Source organism: Vidua macroura, chromosome 18 (genome assembly GCF_024509145.1).
Source record: "Vidua macroura isolate BioBank_ID:100142 chromosome 18, ASM2450914v1, whole genome shotgun sequence".
Taxonomy (NCBI): Eukaryota; Metazoa; Chordata; class Aves; order Passeriformes; family Viduidae; genus Vidua; species Vidua macroura.
The window spans coordinates 10,609,845-10,632,587 of record NC_071588.1 but is presented as its reverse complement, the minus strand read 5'-3'; the positions used below and the strand labels follow the sequence as shown (position 1 = coordinate 10,632,587).

Here is a 22,743-nt window from a genome sequence, read left to right as displayed (position 1 = left end):
TCATGTCTTCACCATGTTAAGCTCACAATATACTGTTTTTAGGATTTCTTAATAGTAAATACAAGCCAAAAGTTTTCCAGTGTGTGTAGACTTGATGCTCAAACCTGCAGTTATAAACATGTCTGAATGCATGAAAACAGGAGTGTCCATTCCCATATATGTGAAATGAGTGAGTGCCAAAAAAGATGGGACAAAATTTAAGGAGTTGGTTTAAAATATATTAAACTCTCCCAGGAAGTCTTTGGATGGGAAGAGAGAAAACATTTTCTCAAATGTATATTTAAATTTTATGGTAGATTGACCTGGACATATTTGATTAGCTTTTAAATCCCTGCAAAGTGTGATTCCAAATAACTTCTATCAGGCTGTTTCTTAAAAACAGTGCTCATGTGTGTTTGCTCATTTCCTTTAAAACTTGATAAATTTATTTCAAATGTGAGAGGAAGAAGAGCTAAGAAGTGGTTTTTGTAGCTTGGCTTGACTAAAGCAAGATGTGCAAGTGTTTTGGGCAGAAGGCTGATTTCTCATAGCCAATTCAGCAGAACTTGTGGCTGCTTTCTGTGGAAAATAAAGAAACCCAAACCCTATAGTGAATACTGGCCAGGATGAAAGCTACAGCTTCCAACTATTCCAATGAAGTTTCCTCTTCACTAAATATTTTAACTATGGATAAGTGCAATAGGGTCACACATGGAAAGTGAATGCCATAAAAATGAGCAAGTCCATCACAAAGTTTTGGAAACTTTGTGATGGACTTGAAACCATGAAGCTCATATTGCAGTATGTCACATTGCAACACTCAAAAAGGTACAAATCTATGTTCTTAAAGGATTGTTCTGGAGCTGTTAAGTAACATTTTACTTGAAAATATTTCTTGGTCAGCTAGTATTTTATCTGTCCTTCTAAACACAAAAGAACTGTGCTGAATACCTGCAGACAAAAAGCTTCTAGAGAGATACCATTTAACTTAGCAGTGCTTCTTCCTGTACTTGGGCAGCCTCCAGCTATATCTGAATTGTTCTCCCTCTTGACAGCATGAAAAGATCTGTTTAGAGCATAAGGTCTTTGGAGCAGCCTTTGAGCACAAGGCAGACCTTGCTCTTGGTGATTGCTGACAAAAGATAATTACAATCTTTTGTAAACAATCAGGTGTTAGTAATAACATCTGAGCACTTTGATCTACTGAAGCTGAATCTATACTTAGTGCATTAACATGGGTAATAAGTACAGGAATTCTGTCTCCTTTTAGCCCAGCTTTGCTCTGTTTCCACCCAGGTTAAGCCTGTGGATGCAGGTGCAGCAGATGCTGGAACACAGCACGTTTACCTTCTGTGCAGTGCACAGATGTAAACACTGAGGGGATTAGGTCTTTAATTCCCAGATCCTCAGGGCAGGGCTTGGCCTTCAGAGCAGTCTGCACCTCCCCAGCTTTATTTACAGAGGGGCAAATACGCAATAGTAATTTCTAGTATGAGCCAGAGCCTAAATTCACAGCAGGTGTATTCAAAGCTGAAGATATATTTTCCAAACCACACCTGTAACCCAGCTTTTGGGAAGCTTCTGAGTACTTCTGCAAGTGGCCAGATGTTATGCAGGTGCCAGCCTGGCAGGTGGGGTACTCCTCTGGAGAGACTGCATGGCTGCAGCTGTGTCTGGATGCAGGGAGGGTCTGGAAATATGGATATCTCCTTGCAGCTTTGTCCTCCTACCATCTTGTTTTAAAAAGCTCTTGCATGAATTTTATTGAAATAACAGCTTTTGGCAAACTTGCTGGCATTTTGGTACTTTAAGTCCTACAACAGGCTGTGCTTGGAAATAAAAAATAATGCAAGTAGATGTGGAGAGGAAACATAGCTGAAAAATGAGGTGGGTGCAGCACATGCTGTGGGATGGTGTATAAAAGATACTATACTCTGCCAAATCATACACATGCAGGGGAATCATTGTCAGGGACTGGAAAGAGCCCCTCTCTGTATGAGTTTCAGGGTTTAGTGTATCTGAATATCACTAAAGATAAAGTATGGATGGTCCTGTATGGGGGAAGATGCCTCAGTCAGCAACCCTTCATGTATTCAGCTATTTTTCTGATGGAAAAGAAGTGCAGTGTTATTGAAGGAAGAAAAAACCTGCTGCAGCAACATCCCAGCAGCTCTGTTAAGAGAAACTGCCTGGGAGAGAGTCCAGTGAAAGTATTACAAAAGCTGTGCTTGGCTGTGGGCAGCTGGTTTGGCACAAACACGTTAGACTCAGACTTGTACCAGGTTTTGCAAATCCAGGTCAGGTGTCATTCAAGTGAAAGCCCTTTCCCCCACTGTCTAAGACGCTGCTTAGAGGGATAAGAGTCACTGAAGCTGCGGGGTTTTTTTGGCACAGAGGCTGCTGTTTTCTGACAACTGACTCCATGCAGACACAGCCAGCTCTCAGCAAGCCTGGGCTGAGCTAAAGCAGGTGCCAGGCAGGTCTGGGACTGACCCACAGCCCTGGTGTGGGGCTGCCTGCAAACCTGTAAGCACTGCTCAAGGTCTTAGACTGGAAAACGCTGCACAGACAGAATTAGCAGCCTGTCCTGTGTTTGATGCTGAGAAAAGATCTCTTTTCTCTGTCAAGGTTTCACAGCTGAGGCTTTGGCTGGTAAGAAGCATGCTTCCCTCCTTCACCAAAGTTCCCCGTTCACCCTCACTCATTTGTCTTGGAGAGGCAGTGTTTGTAAACAAGGAGAGTTTCCCTACAGCTGCCCTTTAGGGAAAATATTGTTGCTTTTGGCTTTGTTGTTTTAAGCAGAAGTCAGTACCAATGACATGTACCCTGTGCATGTGCCTTTTGACCCTACCTAGGGCCAAAAAGGGGAACAGCTGTAAAGTGGAACAAGAAAAACACAACTTAAGTGGTGTGGCAGTGGCTGTTCTTCAGCTTCAGAGACTCCCTGACAAGTTACTGTTGGGAATGTGCTTCATTTTCAAAGCCCTGTTTGAGCATGCTCATACTTTACCTGTGGCAACCTTTGCTGCTTTCCAGCAGCAAGGTTTGTTCCAGGTATGTTCATTTATCACTCTATCTTCAGCAGAGAGGGCTGCCTTGCCCGAGTGTGTGTGTGGATTCTCCTGCACTTAATCGTGGGCTGATCTACTCCATCTCTTCTGCTACTACAGTAGGATTTTAAACTGGCATCTTCCCTAGCTTTGCTACACATAAATGATTAATTTTCTCTTCCTCTTGCTGCCTGAAATCAAGAGTAATGTGACCAGCGACAGAGGAGACTGTGGTATTCAGCTCTCAGCAGTTTTTATTACTCCTGCTGCTGTAGCTGAATTTCTCTATGTGCACAAGCCAGTGGTAGCAGTACTAAATCTCCCGAGCCCCTGCTGTGTGCTGGAGTGTCTAAAATGGTGCTGCTTAGAGCTTCTGCCAGTACATAGACATGTGAGTGAGTTAGGAGGGCTTTCATCCTATCAGTGCTAAAAATCACCTGCCTTAAGCCACTGATCCCTTTCCCCCCTCCTCGCAAGTCTTGCATGCAGTGAGGTGTGTGCTGGAGCTGGCAGATGGCTGGGGAGCAAACAGGTCCACACAAGCATGCAAAAGAATCAGGTTGCATCACTGCTACCCAGCCTGTGCCAGGACTTGGGTTTTCTTCTGCCTGTCACTGCCCTGCCTACACTGGCTTCCCCATCACCCCTTGGCTTGGCTGTTTGGTGACCTACCTCCTGGAATGTTTCTATCCCTTCTCTCTCAGCTCTCTCTAGCTGAGCAGTCTAAGAGATATCAGCCATGGCACATTGTTGAATTCATTTTTAGACACAATGCTGTGCCAGAGATTTGTTTGCTTAATTACAGAAATACTATTATTTCTGTCGTAGTATGTCTGGATTTGGTTTTGTTCCTGAGGCTGGTGCTGATTTCAGCCTCCTTTCCTTGGCTCTGCTTAAAGATATTTTTTGTTATTCTGATTAATTAGAGCAGATATCCCCGGTTTGGAAAGTTATAAAGAACTGAGTGGATGAAGAAGGAACAAGTGGTTTAACCATGTCACTGCTGCAGCACAGGTAGGCTTTTATCACTTAGATCTTCAACTCTTAACACTTGTACGTAATGCAGGGCAGCTCAGCTCCATGCACTGGCACTCTCTGCATCTCCTGTGTGGAGACAGGTCTCATGTCAGTGCCACACATGGCAAAAGCTGGCTTTGGGTGCCCAGGATGCCACATGAGACACCAAACTTCTTCTTCAGCAGACCCACACACCATGTGGAGTGGAGACAAGCTTCATGCAAATGCAGCATGTGTTGAAGCTTGATGCTTTGGTCATTTCTGCCTGAGCAGTGGGGCACGAGGGTGTAACCCAGAGCTGCTTGCTCAGAGGCAGAAAGTCTCAGTACGACCCATGTCAGTGTGTGCATACCAAGTGATGACCTGAACTCCAGATAGTTTTCAGAAATTAATAGGTTAAAGTGAAGCATAGCTTTGTGAAGCTCCTGCAGGGATTTGGAATTTCCCAGTGTGATCCCACTGACAACAAGGGACGAAGGAGATAAAGATATTAGAGCCAAGTTTTCAGCACAAGCCTTCTCTCAAGTACTGATTCAAAATACAGCTTTACATGTCAAGCTGTGAAACACCAAGTATATTCATGTCTCAAACTTATTTATCTGGAGGACAAGACAAATACTACCAGTTAAAAAGCTCTCTTGGTTTTCACCCTTTCTCAGGTTTGCTGAAAGGGTCTAAGATTTAATATTGTTTATGGCAACAATTAAACATTACCAGGAAAGGAGTGTTTTGGCCAGGTCCCTTCACAGAGTTGGAATTTACACGAGGGTTATAAGGCTCATTGGGGCTAATCCCTGCTAGCATTATACATCATCTGACAGTTGCCAAGGAGACAAGGATAATCTGAGTGAAACAAGATATGTGAGAAGGGTATTTATGGACATTTGCCTAACGATGCTGGTGGAATGCACCAAGAAGTGATTATCTGAGTGCCTTTGAAGTACTACCTCTTCTGTGATGAATATGGAAGACTGGTACACATGCAAAATATGTCCCTGTGAAATTAAAGCAGTAGCAGCTTGGCCTTGGTTTTTTCCTTTTATCCTGTGGTGGCCTCATCCAGTGCTGTGGGTGATGCCTTAAGATTTTAGCCTTTATGTTTCCATCCTCTACTGCATTAGTGCATAACTCTAAACTCCATATAAAATATTAATTACTGTCTTCACATTTTGGTCAGACATAACAATTCCTCTAAGCCTAAAACTCAAGGACACCCTACAGCCTCAGGCCCTGAAAAGTATAAACAAAAGTGAACTGGGGGGGAGCAAACGGGGTAAATTACTTCATTACTGAAATTGAACCCTTATATGCAAATGGACCAAACTTTGAAAAACTTGTGGCCATCATCCATCTTGGGTGTGGCCTCTGGGAGGCTTCTGACTGCCCAAGGTGTACTTATTGAAGGCCTTTAATAAATACCTACTGTTATTCTCTTAATTTTGTCCAGCCTCTGTTCTAGGCAGTCACTCCAAGGCTTCATGGGGAAGGGCAGAAAGGCTTTTGCAGTGCTGTCAGTTCCCTGTCCAGCCACCTGCACTCTGTGGCATCAGCAGAGCATACACAAGGATAAACAGTGTAAAGAAGCCATTTCAGTCTGACAGAGGCTTAATGAAAACTGTCCACTCCACATGCTTGAAATACTCACAGGTGCCTCATGCAAAGGTCTTGGATGCCAAGTGGAGTGAGGGCAGGGAAGAGTGGAGGTGGTGGTGTGCAGGTACTCACAGGCATGGAGGTGTGTGTGCTTTGTCCATGGCTTTACAGCCAGCCAGCTCATTCCTCCCCCCTGCAGGGTGAGCCCAGCTGCACCACAGACACCTGGCTCTGGGTGCTTGTGTCACATTCACTGAGCTGTGGGCAGGGTCAGCATCTCATGGCCTACTTGGTATGTGGGTCTAGGCAGGCATTTTGGGCAAATATGCCACTTTCTCTGACCTAAGGTGCCTTATAGCTCTGCTTAGGGAGATTAAATAAGCCAGAGAGTTAATACCTTCATTTGAACAAGTTCATGCTTGGAAAGGCTTCTGCACTATTGGTTACACACAGCAAAGTATTTCCTTGGCAGGGTGTTCCCTGGCCATGAAAAAGGTGAGAAGTTGGAGGAGGCCCATGTCTGGGACCAAGAGCACTAAAATTGTGTGATCTGGAGCTGTCCCACACTGGGCAAATCTCCCCTTGCTGTGCTGAGGTGAGGCAGTGACATGCAGTGAGGGAGAAAGCTGCCTGTCTCCTTCCCTCTCCCCCAGTTTGACCTTCTTAGACTCTGATACTGTCTCTTGATGAAGGATTAAGAAGGATGGGAAGACAGAAGGAATTTCCCAAGTTTTGAATGCCTGATGCAAAGAACTCCTTTGAAAGAGGGAGATGCTGAGAGCCAGTCTGCAGCTGATGGGCTGTGTCTCGTGATGCCAGAGTTAATCTGGGTAAGCAGAGATTAACTGAGCTGCTGGATTGGATAATGCCTCAACTGGTTTATTGCAGCTTCTGCTGATAAAGCAGCCTGAGCCTCAGAGACCCCTCCTTGTCTGCAGCTCTGCAGGGTGAGGGCCTGTGTCCATGGCAGCAGTGCCTCAGGCACAGGAGGGCCCCAAGAAGAGGTGGCATTAATGAAATCATCAATTTCATAAGCATTTGCCTGGACCCCTTAAAGCTTTAAAATATTTATGAGTTAGACTTCATTAAGAGTCTGGTCCCTTGTGCGAAGGTGGAGAGTGAAATAAAGGCTAAGCAGCACAACATTTAGGGAGAATTTGTGTGAAAAGTGAAGTACAATATCCAGTAAAGCCTAGGGAAATAAATCTCTTTGGAATAGAGGCAAACCTACAGGAATACTTTGAGTTGGCAAAACCTGGTGCAACTTCATAGCTGATCAATAGATGTTATTTAGACAAATATCACACTGCTACATTCTACCAATGATCTCTTTTAAACAAACATGGTCATTCCAGGCTTTCTCATTTGGCTTCTAAACATAAATCTGTTGAAAGTATGACTCCACAAAATCTGAGTCTATTCAAGCATTTTGAATAATGCCCTGTTTACATTTGTTTTCACCCTTTCATTACTTTATGTCCATGTAGAGTTAAAATACAAGTCAATTCTAAAGCCTTTGAGATCACACATTCCTTGTGAGCATTCCCTCAGGCTTCTCTGCCTCATTCTTTAGTATTCATAAATAGCAGGAAGACATGACTTGATGTTAGTCAAACTCTTGCCTGCATAAAAGGGAAACCTCAGAAGGCTTCTTTCAGACTTAACTTTGCCTAGTTCTTCTTGTATCAGTGCAAAAATTAGCCAGCCCTCCCTGACTGGTGTCTACTTGGCCACTTCCCAAAAGTTTCCTTTGATGGAGACCTTTTAGAGTCTCTGGGCCATCTCTTCTACTCAGCCAAACTTACAGCTCTCTTTTTTTAAAAATATCAGTCTAATTTTTATCCTTCAATTAATACACATGGCCATTTATGTAAGGGACACAGAGAATAAGGAAAGCTTATACTCGGTCAAGGAGTAATGTCTGAGCACTAGCTTTACCCTGTCATGCTGTCAGTGTGGGACACAGAGCACTAAATTCCTATGCCACATCTGAAAAACAAACAAAAAGCCCTACCCCAGTTCATCCTTATTCTATAAGATCAAGAGAAAAGCTCAAACTCTTGTGTACTCTGCCTGAGTGGAGAGGAGATTTTTCGTTCACTAGGGTCTTGATCATTGGTTTACATTGAAAGCTCTGTCAGTGCCTCAGTTTCCTGACGTTCCAATAAAATCTATGCCAATCCCTTGCTAACCAAGTAAAGAAACAATGGAGAGCTTTTCGGGCACTTCTCCAAAATGTGCCCTTCTCTTGAAATTTGTGGGTGTTTTTATCCTGAAACACATCACCTGCAAAAGCAATAGGGACTATGGATCTCTTCTATAAATACAGACCCTTCCCTCCAGCAAGTCTTAAGATTTGTACCTGTCTGATGGTCCTGGTGTGAGTGACAAATCTGCTGGTCTACACCCGAATTGTAGAAGACTTCCATTTTCCCGGATCTGAGCTTGTAGACAGCGGAGTATACAATGATGCTTTAGTCAACAAGTAACCAGGAACAGCTCAGGCTAAATAGTTGCCAAATGGAACAGCTTTCTAAGAGCACCCCTGTCACTACAAAACTGTGCCAAGTCTGGAAGTGGATTCAGGAACAGACTAAAGGATGTAGAGAACAAAGCAATCACAAGGTTAAATTTTGTTATCTTGGTGCACTGAAGTGCTAAGGAAGTGACGGATTCAATTTAAAGGGCAAATCCAATGAGCTGGATGCTTTAGTTACCCAAACATCAGCAGATCATGTAACTGAAAGCTCTGCATCTATGACACATCTGCATTATTGTGCTAATCGTGGTAGAGTCATAACCCAGCTGAAACTATCCAAGCAGTGCCTCCTTTCAAAAATGTTCTTTCCATGCTTCAACATTAGAACCTTCCAGGCAAGAATAGCTACGAGAGGGCAAGAACAGTTAATGGAGTTGTTTCCAACACTTCTGACCTCAGCAGTCCCCCCTCAAACACTGACAGGGATCCCATCCATGATGGAAATCTGTTGCAGGTCTTGGCATCTACAGAACTGAGCCTCTGCAGAAGGATAACTACTGAGATTGCGAGGCCAGCCTGTATCTCCTCCAAATGAAATGCTTCCTTGGGCTGCTTATGAGCAGCCTTTTACTCCAGTTGCTCTGACAGGCAGGTCCCTTGACTTATGTCAGTTTTCTGTTGTACCCTTGCCTCTGGATACTGTTGTGTCCCTGGATGAGGTGGCATTTCCCATTCCTGTGGTGGTGCTGCCAAGCACAAGCCAGCTCTGTATTGCACTGTGGCCACCAGAAGTCAACAAGAGTGTCTTGCTGATCCTATGTCTCTGCTCAAAATAAACTGGGTTCTGCTAAATGCCATTCTAAACAAAATGCTGGTTATGCTCTTGGCTGTTTTGCAAGAGGCCTCTGATTTCATGGGTAATCAGAGCACCCAGTACAGCTGGCAAAACCTTCTCCGTGTAGGAGAGATTTCCCTCTTGAGCTATTGTCTACTGAACTGCATTTACAAAAAGCAAGCCTGCTTGAAAAAAGAAGACTTTAATTATAAGGTGTGCAAACTTTATAACCCAGAATGGGTCTTTAAAGATCAAATGCTTTTAATTGGTTTTTTCTTATGTGCTATTTGCAAAGCTTTCAATCATGTTTGTCTCTGGTTCTAGCTAGTAATGCAGTGGCTGGATACAAACACCTTCTGTGTCCTACTTTCTAGAATCTCCTGGAGGAAGTGTTTACAGCAAGTGTGAACAAGCAGAAATAGTTTGAAAAAATTTCTTCTGCCCATGTGTTCCTACCTCTGAGCTACTGCATAATAAAACAATTCCAATACACAATCTGGATGTAAACAGAATAGCCACTCAAAATTTTTAGTGCAGTGCAAGAGAGGAAGAAAGAACTCATTCAGGATTTTATCTTCTTACTCCAGGACAAGTTCAGCTTCAGTTTTATGTTGGATTCTGGCTTTCAGATGTTCACAGATAAGTGGTGCTGCTGATGTCTCAAGACAGAAGCCTTGTATGAACTTTTGAGATCTCTTCTAGCACCACTTGCCAGAGGAGAAAGCTGGCTTATGAGCTGGGCTCAGCTGAAGTGCAGGGAAGAACAGTGTATGGCTGACTACCAAAGGCTTTACACCTACGTGTGTTTGTCCACTCATTCCTGCAGATGTGCTCAAAGGGGGTGGTGGTGGGACAGGAGGTGTGGCTCTGCGATGTCTCCTGGGGCAGCCTCTGCTGCTCCATCCAGGCACAAAGAGCCTCGGAGGGTGGGAGATGAGCCGTGCACGGCCTGCAGGCTCAGTGGCTCGGGCAAACAATCATTTCTCTGGTGCCACGTCCCAAGCTGGACTCCCGGGAAATGCTCTGTGCCAAGCCCCGGCAGGGTCACCTGCGTGGGCTCACTGATCTGCTCACAAGGGGCTCTTTTCACCCAGGATATAAAACGTTTACCTGTCCCAGCAGGCTCGGGAGCTCACTGTGGATGGTACAGACAACATGCTGCCTTGGGCTGGTACAGCTCCAGCGCGATTCTGGGGGTGAAATTGCCGTGAGCAGAGCAGGAAAGGTGGGGAGGGGCCCGCGGGGGATGCAGAGGCGGCAGGGAACACGTCGTGGCAGCGAGCCGAGCCCACGGCGGTGGCAGACGGGCCGCGGCCACCGCCCGCCCGCCTCGGACGTCACAAGTGCGTCTCCCTGCGTGTCCCTGGCTGTCGTGGCATTACAAGCAGAGAAATCACACCCGGTTGCCACGGCAACATCACCAGCTGGGACACGCCGTGCTGTCATCCAGCAACCAGCCAGGGGTCCCCGGGGACGGAGGGGATGCTCTGCTGCCGCAGAGGAGGATGAGGGTCCCACCCAGCCCCTGGGACCCAGGGATGCCATCCTTTTGCCCAGGAGCAGCGACTTATGTAGTTCCACTACCTTAACAGCAACATTTTTTTTTCTTCTAATCTAAATAGTAGTTTAATCCTTTTCCTAGGGAGGGCTTTGCTATTCGTGAGTCCCTATTTTATTCCATGCACAGCCTTCATAGAAGCATGAAATGTTAAGGGATTGGAATGGACCTTACAGATCATCTGGTCCCAATTTCCCCTGCCACAGGCAGGGAATTTTCCCACTAGACCAGGCTGTTCCAAGCCCTGTCCAATCTGGTTTTGAACATTGCCAGTGTTGGGACAGCTACAACCTCCCTGGGCAACCTGCTCCAGTGTCTCAAGACCCTCACAGGAGAGAATTTCTTTCTAATACTTAACCTAAATTTCCCTTATTTTAATTTGTCCTCGTTCCCCCTTGTTCTACCACTACAGCCCATTCTCCTTCTACCCATTCCATAAGTGCTCATCACCCAAAGGACTCAAGGGTAAAAATCTTTCATTAAATGAGTGTGTGCAAAATCCTTGGGCAAATTCTGTAGGGGTGCTCCCCCTCATGTTTGCTGAAATTACTTTGGCACTTCCTGTATTTATTCCTTGATGTCTGCATGGCCCTGTTCCTGTTGGGTCCCAAAACTCTGTGTGTCCTAAAATGGGGTTAACTGCTGCTGCAGGCTTGGACTGACTCTCAGCAGAGGGATGAGCCTTTCTCCTTGTTCTCCCAGAGGGATGGTGGGTAAGTGCCACTCAGCAGTGACCTCAAGGTGTTTCTCCATTACCTTCTAGGGCACTGAATCATTTCATTGAAGGACTGTGCAGGCGAGAACACGCAGCTGCAGTCACGTCCTCTATTCACAGCTGTAGCATGGAAAGCCTCAGCACTCCAGGCCTGATGTGGCATGAAGCTGAATTATTAACAAGTGCTCTCTGCTAGAGGAGAAGCAACTGGAGAGAAGGAGCCTTTCTCATTAGTATTCCCTGGGTGATCAGGGATCTGGCTATGTGGCGTGAGGATCTGCTGATGCTCCAGAGGGGTGGGGAGCTGGGGAATGAGGTTACTGGGAGGTTTGCTGGAATCACTGTTTGGCTGTCTGGTGCTGGTGTCTGTTTCCTCTCACCTCACCATGTGTGACACAAGTGTGCCTTATGCCAGGCACAAAACAGTGCTCAAGGCCTTCTTCCCCCAAGGAATGAGCAGCACCACCAAAGCTGCCATGACAAGCAGGTCTTTCAGCCCCTTCAACAGGAAGCAGTGCTGCCTTTTCTCCTGCAATCTCCCCTTCCAGTGAATTTGGACTGCTCAGTGGTGATGCAGGTGAAGATTTGCTACTCAGGACTCCGTGCTTGAGGAGTTCAGTGTAGAGCTCCTACTAATAAGCTGCTCACTGAATAGGTCTGGTAAACACTTTGGAGAGCAAAAACTAGAGAGTTTTTATGAAAAATAATTCAGTGTAGTGGTTGATCTGCACCTTGAAATGTAAGGATAGTAAAAGCAACTCTTCTTTAGCCCAGGTTCACTCAGGATCTTTATCTGGTAAAAAATAAACCCCCCCAAAGCAGGACTTAAATTCAGCCTGTCTTGCCTCTGTACTAAGGATGGAGCTCCCAATAGACCCTGCTGGGCTATTGGAGACAACTTAATAAACAAGAAACATAAGGAGGCCTGCGTTAAGCACCTGTATAGATAAAATAAGGAATTAAAGACATAATTCATAGTGTAACTGCTAAAAATCTCTGGCATGGGAAAAACAGTGCATCTTGCCCAGCACACTTTTCCCAATAACTTTCTTTTTCAGTGAATAATCCGAATTTCTTAAAACTAACATTGTTCCTATGCTGATAGACCCAGCAACCAAGCATTCAGAAAAATCTCTTCAAATAAATACCTGACAACAGAACTGCCTCTCCTGTGTGTTCTTGACCATAAAAGGATGCATTTAAAATAAAAGTAATTTGGAAAGGAGAATACATTATGGTCAGCTTGTTCTTAAATAAAAACCTGTTTCTTTCAAAGCAAAGCCAGGCAGTGCCTCCCAGTTCTCTAACATGCTGCATGTTAGAGCATGAAGTGAGAAACTTCAACTGAAATATTACTGAAAGGAGGGTTTTGTGGTTTGTAAATAATACCTCCTTTGGAGAATTGTGGGCTGGCTGCTCCTGTTCTTGCTGCAGCAGAGGGATTGACTGAAACACCTCATTCTTTGTAGCAGCATGCTGGCTCTAGATGCTGAGTGAATTTAAGGAGTTGGTGATTGAGGGCCCCTCTGAGGGATGCCACAGCAGCCCAGCGCTCCTCTAAACACAAGGAGCTGTTTCAGCAGTGCAAGATGACACTCTGCCACTGCCCCGGGAAACAGATTTGCATTGCAAAAACTACCTGAGCCTGACGTTGTGAAATCGCTCCCCAGTGCTCCATGAACCATAAAAGAAGCCCAGCTGAACCCAGAAGGATGAGCCTCACCCAAGCTACACGCAGCAAACAGCTCCAGGAGCCAGAGCTGGGGAGCAGGAAATGTGTGGGAAAGCCATCTGGTGAAGGCACTCAGAAACAGCGTGGAAATCTTTTTTCATTCACTTCCTGACAAAGTAGTAATATGTTGCCTCATTATAGGAAGATGACTGGGTGTTATTATTATTTGTATATTAGTAACTCCTAGAAGCCCAAAGGTGAGGACAGGACTCTTGCTGTGTTACCTGCTGTGGGCACATGTAAGAGGAGACCTTTCCCTATACACACTCCCCCATAAAAGGACAGAAGGCATAGGATTGTGGTTTTTGTGTTTTTCTCTTTTCTTTTTTTATCCTTGTGGGGAACTGAAACAGATGGGAGAGACTGAAGGAGCTGGAAACAGAACATGTAATAATTCCCAAGCCTTGACTTTCTCAGCAGAACTGTTCTTTGCCTCCTATACTTTAGCTCTGAGCAGCTCTGGTGAGTGGTTTGTACCCTGGCACACCGCTCATGAGGAGCTCTACAGTTCTCCTTGGTAAACTCGGCATTTAGCTTGGTGTGGACACACTGCTGAGAGCTCCTGCACCCTTTGCTGTGCTGAGGCAGGGGGAGGGAAATCAAAGCAATGTGCAGAAGGGACTTTAATCATCATGTAGCAAATTAAAAAATATGGTGGAGGTCTTAAACTTGCTCTTTGGCATTTCAATCACGTCTTTCACTATGTGCTCCCAGTCCAGCAAACCAGATTTTCCCTATGGTTTAATGCTGTTCTAACCTCGGGCAGTATCTTTGTTCTGCTAAAAGCAGAGAACCAAGGGCTATATTTCAAGAGAAGGCAAAGTTCCTTATAGCCTACTTACTATTATTAGATATTTAAAGTTCTCCTATATCACCACCTCATTGGAAGACCTCAAACCATTTTAAGGACCTTATTTTAGCCCCTTGGTGACAGAGGCAAGAGGCTAATTTTTAGATACCGGAACAGACTTAACATTCCTATCCTTGAGTTTTCCTTACCAGTCTTTGCTAAAACTGACGGTGGATTTTTTCAGTCCCAGGAATTAATTGCAAGACAGGTCCCCTTGCTGTCCTTGTGTGGGTGTGTGTGCTTGGCTGGTTGGCATTAGTGACAGGTTTAGACAAAGTGAGTATGTGTTGGCTTTTCATCTCTGGGGAAGGCAGAGTTTAAAAAATGTCCTAAAGACTAATTAGTTGGTGAAAGTATGGCAGCAGCAGGAAGGAGGAGGGGCAGGATGAAGGAGATGGTGGCTGCTGCCCTGCTTTGAGATAAAAGAGGCTAAAGCCCAGGAAATCCAGAAATCCAGAAGAAACAAGCAGGACCATGTAGGCTGGCAGCTCCTGAGGCTGTCATTCAACACACAGAGCCTAGTGCCAAGGGGATACCTTCTCCAGGAGTGAGATGATCAAGTGTTGTTAAGTGGGGCCACGAGGTGTTAATTGCTAAAAATTGTAGAAATTCAAATTTAAGGAGCCAGTACCTTCTAGTGTAGAATGACTCTACCAGAGAGAAGCCTGTCTTTGTGTCCTGTGAGTGAAGCAGGATATAAAGTGTTGGATGGGGCAGACTTGAGGCTCTGAATAAGGCTTTCATCACCTTATTCCAGATTTCTCTTAACCCTCTGCTCCCAAACAACCCACGGTGACACAAAGAACCAGGAACACAAGGAGGACACCAGCAACACCTTAAAGGTCACAGAAGCTGTAACAGCACCTCTTTGTAGGACTTTTCCTCTCCCAGTGCTCAGTTCATGATCCCAGGAGAGACTCCAGCCTATGTCAGTATGGCTGTGGGCAAGCACATCCATGCTACTCTTGTTTGTCCTTTTTATTAATTGGAAGCCTAAATGGTAACAGGAGCCAGAACTACATGGGTGCAGGGTTTAGGCAGTGCCACTGCCTCAGGGATTACATATCTAACCTCTTCAGAATGAGAGACCAGGCACGTGAGACTGCAAATACACTATGGAGCAGCAAATATGGAATATTAAGCAGCAGGAATCAAGTGCTAATATAATGCTGAGATTTTAAAAAGCCTCAGCTAAAGCCCTGAGAATGACAACAGATTGTTCCCTAGTCTCTTTCAATTTGTCCAGGTTTTCCTGACTGTGGGAAGACTGTTTACACCCTTGCTATACCAAATATATTGCTGTATTTGAGTTTCTGGCAAGTTTTGGCCAGGTGACAAACTCAATGAGCACTGAATCGTGCCTCGGCAAACATCAGCTCTGTCTCCATCAGAGCTTATCTGCATTGGAGAAAAACTGTCCTCCAAGCTGGGAGCAGGGCTGGGCTGGAATGGGAAGGGCAGCACCAACACTCAGCATTTTTGAATGTGGCAATTCTGAAGTGGGTCAGTGAAGACCATTTCTAGCACTAATAGGGAGTTAAGGGAAAAAACCCATGCTTGGACACCACATGCTGGTAGACTTAATTTGGTGGTTCCTCTGACAAGGCTTTGTGGAATGGCTTTCTGAGTATCTGGCTGTGAGAGGTTCCTGTAGCACAAGTATCATGTGAGGATAATCCCATGTGGTTTAAAAGCCCAAAACAAGCTGTCTGCTTTGCCTCTCCTATCTTCTAGTCTGTTCTTCCAGTTTATGCTTATGCTGGGACAATAACAAATCTTACATTCCCCAGTCAGTGACAGAAATCATACATACACAGAAGGAGCCAAGTTCTTAGTCCTGGATAAGAAACCTGACATAACACAGGGCTTGTGCAATCTTGGGTGGAAACTCTCATCCATGGTGCATGTGGAATATGCTCTGTCCAGAGAAAAGGTAAAAGATCTGTAGCTCACTTGGGACACATTGCTTTTAAAATGTGGATAAACTTAGCAGCATTCCTGAGCTAAGGAAGATGAGGTGTTGGTTTGTTTTTTTTTTTTTTTTTTTTCTCTTTTTTTTTTTAAGCCAGTTAACCAAATTGGAATAAGTGACTTTTTAATCCTTGACAAGAAAAACCTACAGTGGAATAAGGAATGATTTCCTCAAGTGTCACTACAGAGTGTCATACTCAACACTAGCTCTTCTCACCTCCAGAGGCACAGGACAACTGCATACACAGCTTGAGTGAAGACCTGTACATCTGACCCTCTTCAAAGTCCTCTGATCCTAGTGTTGTGGTTGAGGCGTCCACCCTCTCATAGGCAAAATCCTCGTGTCAGCCCCAGAGACTCAGCTCTGACAGAATTTAGTCTGAGAGATGTTCTTACAGCATGAGGTGGGCCTCTTCAGCCTGAATCTCTGTGTGTGTGTGTGTTTTTGTTGTATGCTATTTTGGGAATAAGCAACTGATAACAAGCAAATGCTTTCGTCTGCTGGACTATGTTCTCAAGCATTAAAATTTTGGTTTGTACTAACTGTCCAGTGGGGAGGAAAAATAATCAAGGTTCTTAATTCCAGAAGACAGGTTAACTTCTGTGGGAAGGAGGCAGAAACTGTTAATTCTTTTGCTGTCAGAAAGAAACTCATGCTGCAAGTATTCAGCCAATTAGGCTGATTTGTAGCAGCTTCACTATAAATCCTCTTTCATTCAGAGGCAAGTTAAGCTCTTTGATGAAACATGGCATTCCAAGGAATTTCAGTAGGTTCTCACACATCTAACCATGGCAAAACTATCTGTAGTGACACACCATCTGAGAATGACATGGTATGTTCAATTCTACAACATTACAGCCAATGTATCTCAAAAAAGGGAGACCTGCAAAGAGCGTTTCACCCCACTGTTGCAGATTAGCCTTCTTCTTACATGCTACATTTGTTCAGCCTATTAGTAAATTATAAACAGATTTTCTAAATCAGTTCTAGATACAAGAACAGTTGAGAGAGATAACTATGCAGTAAATGACCACTCAACCCAGAAACACAACTGTTTTGCCAAAGAAATGCATCGCTCCTTAGAGGTGTAAAATCAGTTTAAAGGCAGCATGTCTTATAGCGACACCTGTGTAACCTGACCAGAGGCAGAACCGTTTGTTTCCCTGGAAGTTGGAGTTTTCCCACTCCTTTGCCCCAGAGGGGGATGACAGCAGAGCTGTGACCCTGTCCCCTGCCCAGCTGTGCCACCCAGCTGACTCACCCTACTGAGCTGGTCCAGGAGTCTTTGGTTCTGCTCGGAGAGTTCCTGGACAGCGCGCGTCTTCTCCCGGTCGGCTTCGCGCAGGTGGACCTGCTGCTTCTCCAGCTCGTCCTGCAGCTGCTTCACGTCGCTCTCCAGCTCTGACACCCTTCCTTCCCACTCTCCCTCCTTGTTCTCAAATCGCCGCCGCAATTCGTGTTTCTCTTGTTCCAGGTGCTACATTATGGGGGAGGTTAGGAAAGGAGGGAAAAAAGGTGAATGTCTCCTTTTCCTCCTCTGTGCTAGGGCTAAAACCTTGTGCAGGAAAGAAGATGGTGCTAGAGCGTGACAATGCCATGGAGATGACAATTCCACATCAGGGCAGGTCACTGGCACCAAAGCCATTTTCCATTTCCAGCAATTGGCCTGTCCTTGGCCACTGGAGTTCAGCACATTGAATTTTTACTGAAATAACTGCCAAAAGAGTAAAGTAGGCTGCATGTCAATAGGCGAGACATATAGGTCAGACAGAGCAATTGATTTAGCAGAGCCCAGCTTAACTCCAAAGCAATAAAAAAAAAAAAAGTGGTCAGTGGCATAATTTTTTTAATTGCCTTTATAGTCAAAATACACAAACTGTATACCCTTACTGTTGGTGAGGAATGTAGATGAGGCATCCTTGTTGTCATATGGGTCTCATGAACAACAGTTGAATCATCTATCCATTTGCTCCTTCTATTCCTGACCTAATTAGTTGTCTGAGAGTTTGATAGTGCACAGTAACTCCATTGTTTGATGCAACCCGCTCTGGAATGGCAATGGATGCAATGAACTGGTTGCTATAGACATTATGTACGTCCACGTTCTGGATTCAGGTTTCTTAGAAACCACTCTCAGTTCTGGAGACTCTGCTCTGCTTTGGATTGGCTGGAAAATGAGGGACAGCACAAATCTGGTGAAACTTTTGCATGTTTTCCGGGCTTAGTTAAATGAGGGCTTGATTGAAACAGAGCTGCAAATCAGGTCAAAGCAGATTTATGTTGTGCCCATTTGAAAGAATCCCTGCTCCAAAACCCTGAGCTTGAATTTCCCTTGGTGACTGAAGACACACATTTACTTTCAGAACAGTCACAGACTGGGGACATGGGCACGTCCCAGGATTAGCAGGGAAACCTGAAAAATGGGAGTCCTCTCCTTGTTGGTTGTCCTCTGATCCCCAGAAAAATCTCCTGCTACTCTCTATCAGATTCCCCAGTCTTTAAGGAATATGTCTTAGAGAAGAACAGAAACCCACTGGGCCAAACACTGGTAGCACTTGCCTATTACTCCCAGGTGAATTGTTCCCTAGTGAACAATTCCCATGGCACTTCTGATAGGAGGGGAAAATAAACCTGCTAGGCGGAAAAGAAAATTGCACTGCATTTATGTGAAGTGGCTTTTTATTGCTTGTTAGAAACACAGGCTGTGAGGGGGCTGTTTCCCCTGGGTGCCTATTGCTGATGACACACAGCCTCCCTGGCAGGGTCCCTGTCACCTTCCCAAGCAGGTCTGAATGTCAAAACCCTCCAGCACCTCTCCAGCCTCTGGCCTGTGTATTGCTAATCTTCCACCCTTTTTTGCTCTGCCACACAGATGCCATGTTTTCTCTTTCTTCACCTGATCCCCAAATCCTTTCCTATGCTCCTTCCAGCTCAGTGTAGCAGCACAGTGCTTGTGCCCTTCAAATCCTTCTGCAAATTCCAGACTTTAATGAAAAACCCTTAAATATGAGGGAAAGCTGATTAAAAACAGTGGCCTATAGTAGGGGATTTCCCCATGTTTCAGACACTAACAGAATGAGCATTCTTGCAAATGAGAGCTAAGCAGTAATATAAATATTTTAATGCAATAGGTAGGCATGAGATCCCAGCACCTGGCCCATGACAACCATTGCAAAGACATCTTGTTTGTAGTCCAAGTGTGGCTGGAGCAGCCACAATTTCACTTTCAGCAGCACACTGAAAATTCTGTCTTTTATAACTCTGCCTCTTTCACTGCTAGGCAACGTTTAGAAAGATCCAGGGCCTTCTGTAAATGGTAAGTGGAACTTCAGCCTGCTGAGAAGCAGCACTGCAGCTGAAGTGCCCCAGACACCCAAATGTGATTTAGAAGCCACTGATAAGCCTTGTCAATCATTTAAAAAGCACTTTAGTCTTTCACTGCAAAAGAAAATCTCCACTACACACAGGCCCAATAAATGACCATCACAAAGGCTGGTGTTAGAAGCAGGTGAAGAATATGAAGTTTATTCTGCTGTGACAGAGAAACCAGAACAGAGCAGTGGGGCACGGAGAGGCTGTTGCAAAGAGGAGGATAACCCAGATGGGATGTGCTGAGTGGTCTCCCCTGCTTCTGTCAGCAGCCATCTCTCCTGGCCTGCCCCCAGCACCTGCAGGGCTGCAGTCTGGAGGGGATTTCTGCACATAGTGCTGATAGGGCAAACTGCTGTCCTCAGTAGGGGAATTTCTTGTTTCCTGAGCATCTCTCCATTCACCAGCTGCTCACTGATTTTTACACAGCTTTCTAGAAGATGTTTTCTTCTGAAAACAGCTTCTCTTCAACTTAACTGAGCTGGGCTGGTCCTCATCTGAAGAGATGAAAGCAAGGGGGAGTTTCCCAGCTGATAAAGAGGGTTCATACTGTAAAATGCTTGGACACAGGAGGCTCCTCTGTGTCAGAGGAACAGCACTATTAACTGTCTTAATCCCTTAGAGAGGATAAAACTGTCTAGGATCACATATCAGAATTTATTACAGAACTTCAATTTCATGATTTGAAATGAATTTAAATTCAGGCTGTGAAGTGGAAGGTTTGCCAGAGGAAGTGTACGCAGGAATGCTGTACCTCAGCAATGAACCCACAAAACTAGAACATATTTAATCTTGAGGCAAAGCACCCAACAAGCAGACCAGTACCTTGGCTGTTGTGAAATGGAGAGGCTTCACTGAGCTCTTGTAACCAATTCTGAACTGTGAACTGGAACAAAATATCTCCTTCTAAGAGCTAAACAGCATTATATCAGGTTGTCACCAAGGATCTCATCTGAGACTTTGCTTTGTGTCACTGTCAGAAAGTTCTCAGCACAGGGAAGGAGGGAACAGCTGTGGGTCCTTCCTCTCTGCTCCTCTGAAATCGAAAAGCTTATTGTGAAATTTTATTCACTTCAGTAGCAACAGGAGGAGGCCGAGATTTAATCTGCATAGGCTGGGATTATCAAGCTTGTGTTTTAGAAGATTAATGTTGAAATTTGATTTTTTTTGTGTGAAGCAGTACTGGGTTAAATTTGCCAAACCCAGTGGGAAAAAAAATGACCCTTAAGTAGATAACACAAATTCCTCTCAAATGGGTAGCCTGGAAAATAGCAATCTGTTATTCCACTGGGAAGTTAGGGTGATAGTAATGGGATGAAAACATGTGAAGAGTCAGTTGTGTTTACAATCTCTTCATTTACCTTCCGAATGGGCCTGTGAGAGCAGAGGTAAACATTTGTGGGGTGTTATTTAAACTACTATAAAGCCGTAGTTTCTCCCTTCTCCTTTTCACCTCTACGTTTTGCAAGCAGTGAGTGGTATTTGAGGCTCCTGAACTCCCTAAGAGGCAGTTTGCTGGGTACCTAAACTTGTGCATTTTTCCTTTAATGGTAGGAAAGGTTCTACTCCAACTCCTCAGGAAAACCATGTCAGCACAACACCACATACGTCTGTTCTTGCTTAAAGATCAACCTGGAAACATTCACTCTGGCAAATTTTAATACTCTGGGAAATTTTCATCTGATAAACAGAGACGCTAAGCAACAATTTGAGCAAATGTCACCTTCACTATTTTTCTATTAAAATAGCAAAGGCAGAGAGATTCCCCTGCAAAAAGGAAGGGATCAGCTGGGGTAAATGACAAGCTTAATAAGAGAGAGGAATTTTTGTCAGGAGAACAAAGGGCATACATTAATTTCACAAATCCTCTTGAACTTGAGAAATGTTAAGTCTGTGAGGAAGGAATACAGGAATATGCAGGACTGTGCAGAAAGGACTGGTCTAGGGCTGTGACTTGAAAGGTAAATGTTAATCCAGCACTGTTCAAACTCTCTCTAGAAAGGTGAGAGAGGTTTTCCTCAGACTTCTAAGCACTATTACTTATTGGAAGAAATACAATTCCAAGAGTACCTATGAGGAAGAGTAAATAACAGTGGTTCTCTCACAATTGTGCAAGAGAGTTGTTCCAAAAAAAAAAAAATGCTGCCTGCACAAGTCTTTTTCTTTGTAATAGCTCTATTTTAGCATTAAAAATCAATAAATAGCTCAATCCCCCGAGTTCTTGGCAAACAGGTCTCTCCAGATACCTGTAGGCATTTTTCATACCAAACAGCTAACAGCGACGTATCGTTAGGGCTTATCTCCTGCCATGCCTAAAGCCTTAGCTGCAACAGCTTAAGCATAAGGGTCACATATGCTCTGTAGCTCAGTACCTGCTGTGTCAATTTAACTTCCGAGGTATTTCTGTGACGAGATGAGCCGCGCACATCTCTCCCAGGTGGTCCCGGGGCAGAACAGCCCCCCAGGAGCCTCCGGAGCGCGGTGCTGCAGCCCGGCCCCGGCCCCACACGCCGGCTCTCGGCCGGGGGGAGCGGGGGAGAACGGCAGCTTTGCCTCCCCCAGGCCTCGCAGGCATTGCTCAGACCCTTTCTTCCCCGTCACGGCCACAGCGAGTCCCGTGGGCTGCTCGGCAGGGCCCGCGCCCGCCGCCCGCCGGGGAAGCGGCCGCGTTGCGCGGGGAGAGCCCGCGGGCCGGGGCCGGGGCCGGGGCCGGGGCCGGGGCCGGGGCCGGGCGCAGCGCGACGGGGCCTCACCTCCAGCTTGTCGGTGAGCTCCTTGTGCATCCTCTCGTACTGCCGGCTCATGTCCTGGTTGCGCTCCAGCAGCGCCTTGCCCAGCCGCGCCGCCAGCACCAGGTCCTTCTCCTTCTGCCGGATCAGCGAGAGCAGCTCGGGGTCGCGGGCGGCGGCGGCGGGCGGCGGCTCCGGCGGCTCCCCGGCGGCGGCCAGCAGCGCCAGCTCCTCCTCCAGGGCCAGCTCCAGGGCGGCGGCCCCGGGCGGCTCCATGCCGCCGGCGCTGTCCGCCTCCGCCGGTGCTGACCCGGCGGCGGGCAGGCGCAGGCACGGCGCCGACATGGCCCTGCGCGCCGCCGCCGCTCCGCTGCGCCCCCCGCGCCCGGCCCGCGGCTGCGGCGGCTGGGCGGGGAGCGCCGCCGCCCCCGGCCCCCGCCCCCCGGCGCCGGGCCCCGGCAGCGCATCGCCACCGCCACGGCCACCGCCACTGCCGCCGGCGCAGCCGCCGCCACCGGCACCGGGCCCGGGTAGCGCGGGGGAAACCGGGTCCTGCTGGCACCGGCTGCCGCGGGCAGGTCTCTCCCCTTCTGCCGCAGGCCCTGGCCAAAAATCCACCCAAAACATCGGGGAAGTCCAAGGAGGGAACTTGGCAGCCCCGGGGGACACAGCGCGTTCTCCTCGCTCGCCTCCCGCTCCCCCAGAGCTCTAGCGGGGCTCTTTCTGTAGCCAGAGCAGCTCTCGGGATCTTTGTGCTCAGTAGTTCACCCCGGAGAGCTGACTACAGCTTCCAACAGCCACCGGGGCTTGCTTTCAATTTCAGATTGTTCGGCATGTTCTCGGGTAACATTTGTCCTAAAGGTAC

General features: G+C 46.2%; 1 protein-coding gene and 1 long non-coding RNA gene across 3 annotated transcripts in view; both read right to left on the bottom strand.

Moving 5' to 3' along the window:
• BICDL1 (BICD family like cargo adaptor 1) overlaps positions 1–22,238 on the bottom strand; it is a 47,772-nt gene extending 25,534 nt beyond the window's left edge. For both annotated transcript variants that reach the window (XM_053993986.1, XM_053993985.1), the window contains exons 1-2: positions 21,903–22,238; positions 17,042–17,257 (exon numbers count right to left, since the gene is read on the bottom strand). In XM_053993986.1, the coding sequence (XP_053849961.1) occupies positions 17,042–17,257; positions 21,903–22,223 (537 nt within the window). In that variant the 5' untranslated portion in view covers positions 22,224–22,238. The remainder of the gene's footprint in view (positions 1–17,041; positions 17,258–21,902) is intronic.
• LOC128816385 (uncharacterized) lies at positions 938–10,243 on the bottom strand. The gene is made up of 3 exons (XR_008439876.1): positions 10,064–10,243; positions 8,002–8,083; positions 938–1,111 (listed from the first exon to the last, which is right to left on the bottom strand). It is a non-coding gene; the product is annotated as an uncharacterized LOC128816385 (long non-coding RNA).
• Positions 22,239–22,743: the final 505 nt, after the last annotated feature.